General features: G+C 40.1%; 1 protein-coding gene across 1 annotated transcript in view; it reads right to left on the reverse strand.

The window, feature by feature from the left end:
- Window positions 1–2941, reverse strand: part of LOC150076418 (retinol dehydrogenase 16-like) — a 66071-nt gene extending 63130 nt beyond the window's left edge. Inside the window, exon 1 of the mRNA XM_090388113.1 lies at window positions 2642–2941. Within this exon, the coding sequence (XP_090244239.1) occupies window positions 2642–2843 (202 nt within the window). The 5' untranslated portion in view covers window positions 2844–2941. The remainder of the gene's footprint in view (window positions 1–2641) is intronic.
- Window positions 2942–10282: the final 7341 nt, after the last annotated feature.

A 10282-nucleotide genomic window follows, 5' to 3' on the forward strand; every position in this document is an offset into this window, starting at 1 on the left:
CAGTATATGCTGATGGACTGTTGCTGGATGTGAATCGCAGAAGTTTCCGATCATTACAAAAGAAAAAAAAAAAAAAAAACCACATGAGGGGGCGGGGTAGAATGTTGCAGTGTCTTAGGAGTTATTGGCTTTAAATCAGAGAAATAATTTGTTTTTCTAGAGTTTAGCCAAGCAAGGGTCGTATTCTTAATGGGCAGCATGGGGTTCATAGGTTGGGAAACTATAATTTCGTTTTAATAAGGGAGAAGTAGATAATCTGAGATTGGAGCGTATCTCAGAGATATTTTAGATTTACTATAATCCAATCTAATTAAAATTAGATACCTTTTCCACGCTGACAAAATTTATAGTTTATTGAACAGGTTTTTTTTTTTTTTAGTTCCCGACATATTAGTCTGAATTATTTAAAAAAGAAATCGTACTTTGCCGCCCAGTAGTCAATAATTCTATCACAGATTCTTACTGATTTCTTTTAGAACATCAAGCCCGCTTTTTTAAACCAAAGATTAATTAACGAACTAATTTTAATTAACTTTATCTAATATACTATACATGCGAATATCGAGATATTTCACCGGGACATCTAAACCTGAACTGCTATTCGGGTCCTAATCAAGCGCTCCGCAAATGTGCAAGCACAGTGTAATTATACACTGAGTGACCACTTTATTAGATACACTCAACCTTTTCATGAAATAGTGCTCCTTGTAACAGCATCACATGTTCGTAACATGCGAATATAAGGAAGGTGGGCAGATACGTTAGGTTGCTGTATGTGTGTGCGTGCACATGCGCACACGAATGGACAAGGTGAAAGTTTTAAGTAACCTCGAACGTGGCACGGTAGTCGACGCCAAAAATGCCTGTATGAGTAACTCGGAAATTGCCATCCTGCCGGGAATTTCACGTACAACTGTGTCTCTGGGATATTGAGATTAGTCTAATAATCAGATAACATCCAGCGAGTAGCCTGTGGCCGGAAACAGTTCGTTTATGCAAGAGGCTGATTATACTAACAGAAAGGTTACAGTGGGTCAAATAATAAGCCTGGGGAATTTCAGAACGCATTCATCGTTATAACCTGTCACGGATGTAATATCGCAGCCGACTCCACGACAGCACCACTTTCCACTCCTGTCATGGGTCCTGCTGTTTCCCACTGATGAAAGTACCAGAATATGCCAAAAGGCATATCCACATAAATATCTGGTATAAAGGCAGCATACCGTGATATGTATGTTGTATGGTATCATTACGTACAATAAAGATTAATGGTCTGGGAAGCGTTTTCATGTAAAGCACTGGGCTGCTAGGATGCAACAGGTTATCTAGAAATTTTCTCACCAGACGCATCCCGTCATGGCTACAGTATACTCATCTGTGAATGGGTTCTTCGAACAGGATAATGCATCGTACCACAAGGCCAGAATTGTACAGGACTGATTCCAGGAACATGAAAGCGAATTCAACCTACTGCAATTGTCTCCCCAGTCATCTGATCTATTTGAGCAGCTGTGGTATGAGGTGTCAATTGGATTGAGACGCTCTTCTGAATAGACATCAGCAACCGTCCAATTTTTAACAACTGAGTCTATGCCATGACGAATCCAGGATGTCCTGAGGGCTAAAGCAGTCACTCAGTGCATGTATTCACAGGCCAATTTGCATGTTATACGTGCCGAGAAAACTGACCAACTCGCAGGAAATCCTACTCCGACCATTCGAGATTGATTAACTACAATCCTGATTGAAGAGGCCTTTAAAAAATTCTTTTGGTCTTAACGGATCTCGAACCCAGACCTCGCCACACGAATGGCAAAACCACTATGCCGTCACGAATTTTCCTCCTTCCTCCATAAAACTGTGTTTTCCACCCAGAAAAACAGGCTAACCAACCACACAGAACGCGCTATGAGGCGTCAAGTATATATATCAAACAACTGAGGCTTATGAAGCAGGCGTCAATACATCGTGATATACTGTTTCCTCTACTCTCCTTCCCGTTCAAGCTGATTTAGTTCAATTGCTATGAAAGTGAAAGCTGTTCACCAGACTTACACTATCCCTTAAATACAGTAAACACGTGATCACATGAAAAAGATATTTATGCGAGCTTACATGTTTATCAAAATCTTAAAATTCTGTAACATCATTATAATTACTGTATACTCTAGCGAAGGAGTGTACCTGGTTGTTAAATAAACACGTGCTCACATAAAAACATGTTTATCAAAATCTTAAATCCTGTAACATTGATATGACTGCAGCACTAACAATTTGGCACCTCACAGAATTCTTGGTTACTAAAACAAGTGTTTTGATAACTGTTACTGTTCTGTGAGTGACACGTTCATAGCAGTACACACGTATATTTTTCATTTTAATGATAACTTTCTGAAAGTAGTTTGAGTCTCATAATTAGCTAAGGTTAACTAAGAGTACGTTTAATAAGTAATTACCTATTTTAAAAAAAGAGGACGAAACAACTAAATAATATAACGGGTTTGGTCTAATTGTTTCAAACCTGAAATTCGTATTAAAAGCGCAAGAAATAACGGTGAAGATAAACTGTATCGAAACGTTTAGTCAGGGAACGAAGAAGATTAAGATTTCCCAGTTCAATAAGCAAAAGTTCGCTCACCTGTTATGAAAACTACTTTGTTGTTGGGGGACACCCATCTTTCAGGGAACCATTGTCTTAAGATCAGAGCCAGTTTCGTTGCCAGATGTGCGACAATTGCAACGGTACCTATCTGGGCGATTACTTGGGTCAGCCAAGGCACAGACAACACGGTGAACAGTACGATCCCCAGAGAGACCACGGAGTAGAAAAGGTAAGCCATGGTGCCCCTGAAACGCTCTCAGCTTCCAAGAGTCCTTTCTCCCAACCTGTTTCTGGGCAACACTCAGTTAAATAGATCACGTTCTCCCCTGGTGCGCGTGGCTTGAACGCGCAGAAGCAGACCGTGCGTACTGCTGTACACTCTCTGTACGTTCATTACGTAACAGGTGTTGAAACAAGTTACGTATTAGGAGCGTGTGTTGATGAGGCGAGGCGTTAGCGAAGTCAGTGTCACTGTGAACTAGACAAAGATATGAAGTTGAGTGTCACACTTCTGCTCGGGCGAGGATGACATAGAAGTCACTGGTAAAGAAAAAACTAGGACAGCGTGCCTTGTTAGCTGCTCGGTTTTTATTAGCCTTCCCTTCTTTTTTTTCTCTCTTATTTTTATCTCACTTCCGTCTTTCTCGATTCTTTTCTTATTTTGTTCTTTTTGTCCTTCGATTTAACTTGGCGCACTTAATTACTTTCAAATAGAATAGAATTCTTTTGTGGGGATGCGACCCAACGGGAAACTGAAGGCGTTTGCTGGAAGGAGGAAAAAGATGGACAGGAATGAGCCAGGTCTTGTCATATTATTCAAAATTACAGACGTGAAGACTGTAAAAAGGGGGGAAAATCTAAAATAAAAAAAAATTTAGATTCACGAGGAAAGAGCTTTGTTCGTGAATCTAACTGACACATTGCACACCTGAACCCTTTCATTCACTCAATATTGAAGTTTAAAAAATGTAACTATAAATAATCTCAAGTGTAGAAGTCAGTTTATTGATTTTGAGTGTTGATGACTTATCCAAATCCTTATCTGGATTCGATTTAATTTATTAAAAAAAATAATTCCTACTGGACCAAATGGGTTTCGTACAGTCCTCTTAAAATGCTTCATCTGCTTTGAATGGCCTTCATTATTGTTTTTTTAAGATCAGAACTAAAATCAAATGGAGAATGTATTCTTCAAGGAACATTGTGTATATATAAAATCAGAGTTAATAAAAATCGAATAAAGTGTTATATTCAACTTACCCATAAATTAATGCATTGATTATTTTTTTTTAACGTTACGCGTTCTACAGATAATGAACAGAAGGGTTCCAGCATCAGCTGGATTCCTTAAGTTTGAATTCGTGAAGTGACTAAAAATTAATATCCTCTAGGCTAGTGGTTCTCAGTCTTACTTACCAAGTGAAATTATTATTCTTCCCGCACTCGCTCTTTTTAAGATAACGTCTGCCGCTCAAACTTTTTATTAACTAATAATCATTTTATATTTCTACATTTTTTTTTTAATTATCAAAGATCCAACTTTCTTCTATTAACTAAGCTAAAGAAGAAAGGAACTGAGAAATCACGAACGGATAATCATACAGCTTAGTATATTTAAAGAATTCACAGACCACAGGCTGGGAACCACTGATGTTATCTCCTAGAAACCCCAGCGGGTAGCAGTTGTTAACAGCTGTTCATGGTTGGTTATTCCTCAACAACTGTGGCTTTCATCCAGCAAAGACACAACTGTACCATAGAATAAATGCGATATATTTACGCTTGATGGCTCGCCACAAAACTCACTCTAAACAAATCAACTGTCTTCATTTCGATCTTCATTATGCAGCAGCAGTTTGGAACAATAATCTCTTCATTGGTATTCTCAAATTCGCAGCGGTGACCTTGGCCGAGATAGACAGTCTACTGCTGCCCGTCAACCTTTAAACTGTGCACGTATTTTTTTCAAATTCTCGTCCACACATTGACCCGGTTGCGCACGTGGAGTTATAAACGCTCGCAGGCACAATGAAGCATTCCAAAAAAAAAAAAAAAAAAACTTGCAGCGGATGACAACGAATGTCCTCACGAGCTGGAGACAGTAACTGAAGTAATCAAACTAAAGAAAAAACATAAACAGCGCTACAAAACGAAATCTTCATTGCATAACAACTTGTATTATCCTCTTGGTCACATCCTTTCACCTCTAGACCACTTTATCGTAGTTAGGAGATTAGAGGCGAGATTTCATTTTGCGAAGTTGGTTCGTTTTCTGCATTATTTGATCATAATTTTAGCATTATTCACATAGAATTTCTACTTATGATTTTCAATAAACGCATTACTGTTTCATTTTTTTAAGTACCGTTCCTTTGGCATTATGTAAGACAATGAGTTTTCGGCCACTGGAAAATAGGCTTCTCTGAATTTGAGAAACATTTGCACTTATGAAAACACAACCTGCTCCCATCTTGTCTCCCACACATGAACTCACGACTGTAACGCCATCTGCAGTCCTTCAAATATAACAATTTCATAATACCACGTTATATTTTCACATACAAAATTGAATCCTTTGAAAATATAAATTGAAACAAAAGGACTTTGAATACTGTTACACAATAATGCCGATGTCAGCTGCAGTGTTCATTGTTTTTCTTATTACTGCACGCTTTGAAAGGAGTGAACTTCCCTTGTTATTGTCTGTCTGGTGAAATAAAAAAAAAAAAAAAAAAAAGCTTGTGCACACGGGGTCCCGCAAAAAGTCATCACTTAAACCCTTGAAAGGAAACTAACCATCTCAATGTTGGAATTCGTTGTGATTGAAAAGCATTCATCAGCTACGTAACTTATAACGCCCCTCCGCTCAAACGAATGCCACGCAGAGATGAATAACTCTTGGAGGAGTAGCCGGTGATCTGCTGTTCCTCAAAGAAAATTTCTTCCTTGGCGTACGTATACATTAGTCGGAAGTGTGCGTGCGCGCAGTAATGTCAAGAGCGTAGTCAATAAAGTTAGTGAATTCAAATTTCTGGTTAGGACATCCAAAACTGACATAACAGGGCTGACGAAAACTCAATGTCGCTCAGACATAAAGGATGGTATTCAGTTTCACTATGGTAATTGCAATGTATTTAGGAAAGATTGACAAGATAGAAAGGGGGGACGGAAATGTTTCTAATCGAAATCATCTTGTGTACAACTAAAGCTTTTCCAGATTCAGAGAAACTGAATCTGGCATAGAATCTGCCAGATTCAGAGAAACTGAATCTGGCATAGAATCTGCGTAGTGTAAAGTAGTTCAATGCAAAGGCAATACGAGAGTGGGTGTATGCAGCAGACTAGAACTGTTAGCATTAGTTGTGGCAAATGATGCAAGCAAGCTTATACAGCATCAGCCAAAGGGGAGGGGGGGACACTTCCCACTTCACTTATTCATTCCACTCCAACAGTGTGTCTAGTTCTTCCTTGAATTTATTTAAGCTATCAACTTCCACAACAGCAGATGAGTTTGTTCCAGCAATCAACCACCTGCTCGCTAAAGGCAAACTGCAAATATTCTCCAACCGTCCGTCCTCAATTTGAATTTACGCCCCCTCATGTGTGTAGCCTGAGGAAGAATCCCATCAGGGTTGAGCTTTCTCAATCAATTCTAAGCCTTAAACACCTCAATCAGATCACTTTGCAGGTGCATAGTCTCCAGACGCTGAAATTTGAATAACTGAAGCCATTCTTGATAAGAGCACTCCGTTGTCCCCCCCCCACCACCACAGATCTCGTTGTTCTACTCTGTACTTGTTCAAGCAGCTCTACGTCCTTCATAAAATGAGGCCTCCAGACCCGTATGCAGTACTTAAGATATGGCATGACAATTGCTTTATACAACGGGATAATCATATCCTTATCCCTGCCTGCAAAATTCCTGTATATCATTGACGAAACCCCATGAGCTCTCTGCATTGCTCAGAGAACTTCAAATCTGACAACTGCACAATTACTCTCGGGTCTTTTTCATTTTCCACTACCCTGGACGTACTAGCACACAGTTGGTTTACTTCTACCCATATGCAGTACTTTGCATTTGTCAAAGTTAAACTTCAATTGCCATTTCTCAGCCCCTCTTCCTAACTTTTCTAGATCCTGTTGTCGTACCATACCCTCATTCCTGCCATTAACCATCCTGTAAAACTTGGTATCATCTGCAAACTTGGACATTAAGCCTGATATGCCTTCATCAATATCATTGATAAATATAGAAAACGAAAATGGGCCAAACACTGAACCCTGGGGAACTCCACTAATAACATTAGTCCACGAAGAACAGAGTCCATTAGTTATCGCTCTTTGACTTCTCCCACTCCACTGTCCCTTTATCCATAGCACCCACTTGCCCTTAAGGCCATGCTGCTCAAATTTGTACAGCAGCCTTTCATGTGCAACAGTATCAAAAGCATTCCTGAAATCCAAGTATATGACATAAAAATAATTTTTGCATCCAGAGTTCCTTTATCACGACATCGTAGTATCCAAACAAATTTGTCAGAAAAGATTTCCCCTTAACAAACCGCTAATGGGACTGCGGTAGAACTGCATTCTTGTCTGTGGTTCTACATCATTTCGTTAGCCTGTTACTCCATTATTTTCTCAAGAACAGAAGTTAAACTATCAGGTTTGTAATTACTCTTGTCACCCTTTGATTGTTCCCCCCCACCTTCTGAATTGCGGATACATCACACATCTCCAGTCCACGGGGAGTTCTCCTGAATCAACGAATGGTATCATAATTATGGCTCTCGTCCAACTTTTCATCTTCCTCGTTTATTCATTCAACTGCCGTTTTCTGGAACAACCTTCCTTCATACGTATTTCCTGAAAATTACAGTCTACAGAAGTTCAAATTTAATGTCAACAAATATCTTCTTTCGTCTTCTCAACCTCCAACCCAAGCACGGTACTAAGTACTATAGGTTCTAATACCTCTCGTGTTTGGGGTTTACATTAAAAAAAAAAAAAAAAAAAAGCGTTTGCTGACTCCCTTAATATAATTGGATAGATCCCATCCACCCAGGTGCCTTCCTTAAGTTTAACTTCAACAATTTATCCTTCACTCTCCTCTCAGTTATAATTATAAAACCATTTAGCTCCCTGTTAGAGTGTGATAAACTTCTGGCCTCCACTTCATTACAGATTTCATGTGTGAATGTAGATGCAAAATACTTATTCAGTATGTCAGCTACCTGAGCAGAATCATCAACAGTCGAACCATCGATATCAAGTGGACCAATCTAATTCATCCCCTTCATTCTAGAGTTTACACGAAGAGTTTTTTTGCTGTTTTTCTTTGCATCCTTTGACAAAGATTTCTCATGATCTGCCTTCGCTTACCTAACCTTCTTTGTGACTTGATTACAGACTATTTTATATCTATCATAGCCTTCTGTGTCACCTGAAAATTTATATGCATCCATGCATTTTTCTTCTCTGCCACTAGTCTCATCAGTTTATTTGTCATCCATTTTAGACCTAAACTTTGAAGACTTCCTTTGTTGCCATGAAAAGCCTAGTGCCTTCTATGATTAATTGCTTGAATGTTTCCCATTTAGAATTTGAAGATGGTAACATCATCAGTTGGTCTCAGTGTATAGAATTTAAAAACTGTCTGAGACCCCTGTAGTCACCTTTGCGAAAGCAAAAATTCCACCCTTTACCCTTGATGGTAGTTATATCTTTAAGTAAATCCCAAATCAATACACTGTGATCAGTGCCATCTAGTGGTTCTTTTATCTGCAGATTCTTAATACATGAATAATCACTGCTGATTATAAGACCAAGAATAATGCACAGTGGACAGAAATCATGGGACACCTACCTAGTAACGGGTAGGCCTAGATAAGGACAATCATACGGGGAAGCATTGAGTCCACTATTTCACGAAAGCGTTCCACGGATATTTCCATCATGCTTGCTGCACCGCTGTCCATAATTTCGTCGCATTCGGGGTGGAGGATCCAAAGCTCGAAGGACCTTTCCACAGCATCCCAAAGATGCTCCACTGGATTCCAGTGAACGGGGAGGCCATTCCATGGTGGTAAAATCTGCAGAATGCTCTTCGAACCATGTTCTAGTCACCACAGCTCTGTGGGGAGGCGCATTGTCCTGCTGGAAGTCTATTGCCCTGTGGGTGCGCGATGACCATTAAGGGAGTAGATTTGATCAGGGATAAGTAATACATTAGAATTATGGAATATTTTTAAAGCAGTAGCTATAGAAGCTTTAAAGGCATACCGTATGTACCATTAAGAAAATATAGCACGAAGAGGCTGTCGAGATGGATAGTTGACCACTCTTATAGAGCAGAAAAAGATTTCATGAAGCGTTATAAAACGATGAAAAATAGCCAAACCTATGACAGCTAAAATTTGATCTGTAATAGTATTTTTAAAAAAACAACCCCTCGACGTGGTACGTGGTAAGGGAACCTCCCAGTGATGCTGCTGGGCTTCCAGATTAGCATCACTGGGATCCAGCACCCACATTTTGGATCCAGGTGCGTGCGTTAGATCCCAGGTTTATGTCATTGGAATCGGGCGTGCTCAGCCGTACGCCGTGACCCAAAACCAACTAGGACAGGAGATCCTGGTGGGGAGGGGCTCAGCTGTAATACGCCACTACTTTGGCCTCTGCTTCGACAAGATGAGTGGTTCTGGAGCGGCCCTAGTGTGATCAATCGGCAAGTAATTCTTACTGCTAGAGTCAAATGCATTCCAATAGGTCTCCTTCCCTTTGGTCCCTGGGACAGGGTGAATACTTATTATAAATGTGAATATGATGCTCTAAACAAACTTGGGATCACGCATAGCTGCTAGTTAGCGAGTAGGCGTCCCGCCGTAGGGCCACGTGGTAGATGAGGTACTTAAGGAATCAGAAAATTTTATTTTACTCGTATGAGTAAATTAAATCCTTCTCCTGGAGGACATAACAAGGCCCCCTACCTAATCCATTGTATAAAGACCCAGAACTGAGGATATTCTACTATCAGTGAGGCCTCTTTTCGTCATACTCCATTCCACTAGAGAGTAGTAGTGGCGCCTCCGTAGCCAGGTGGGAAGGAGCAGCAGTGAGTAGCACACGCTTCTTGATTAGACCGGGGTTCGAGCCCGTCACCACCAAATACGGAGGATGCGGAAAGGTCAGGGAATAACCACCGCATATCCCGGAGCAATATGGCCTTAGTTGCTAATGCTCCTAAAAACCAAATAGCAAACAAACAACTAGAGAGTAGTCAATCGGGAAAATGTCATCCTTCATCCAGAAAGAATTAGAAGGGTTGGCAGGATCTCCAAAATCTGTGAAAAGGTTGCTTTCTGGATATCTTTTAGTTGAAGCTTCATGTCAAAAACATGCCCAGCAAATCCCGAGAGGCCACATCATAGCGAGAATTCTTATCACCGTAACCCCACATAAAACTCTGAACTCTTCACGTGGTGTCATATCAGAGTGGGATCTTATTCATGCCACTGAAGAAGGGATCTGCTCTGAATTTAAAGATCAAGAAGTGGCAGCTTCTTCAATATCGATAAGAAAGAATGGGAATCCTGTTCCTACTCGAAGAGTTTTCATCCTTATATTCAATATTACATGGACTTCAAGTTCCATCAAGGCAGGCTACGTAAACTG

This window comes from Mastigoproctus giganteus, chromosome 13, assembly GCF_048544385.1.
Source record: "Mastigoproctus giganteus isolate SK-2022 chromosome 13, ASM4854438v1, whole genome shotgun sequence".
NCBI lineage: Eukaryota > Metazoa > Arthropoda > Arachnida > Uropygi > Thelyphonidae > Mastigoproctus > Mastigoproctus giganteus.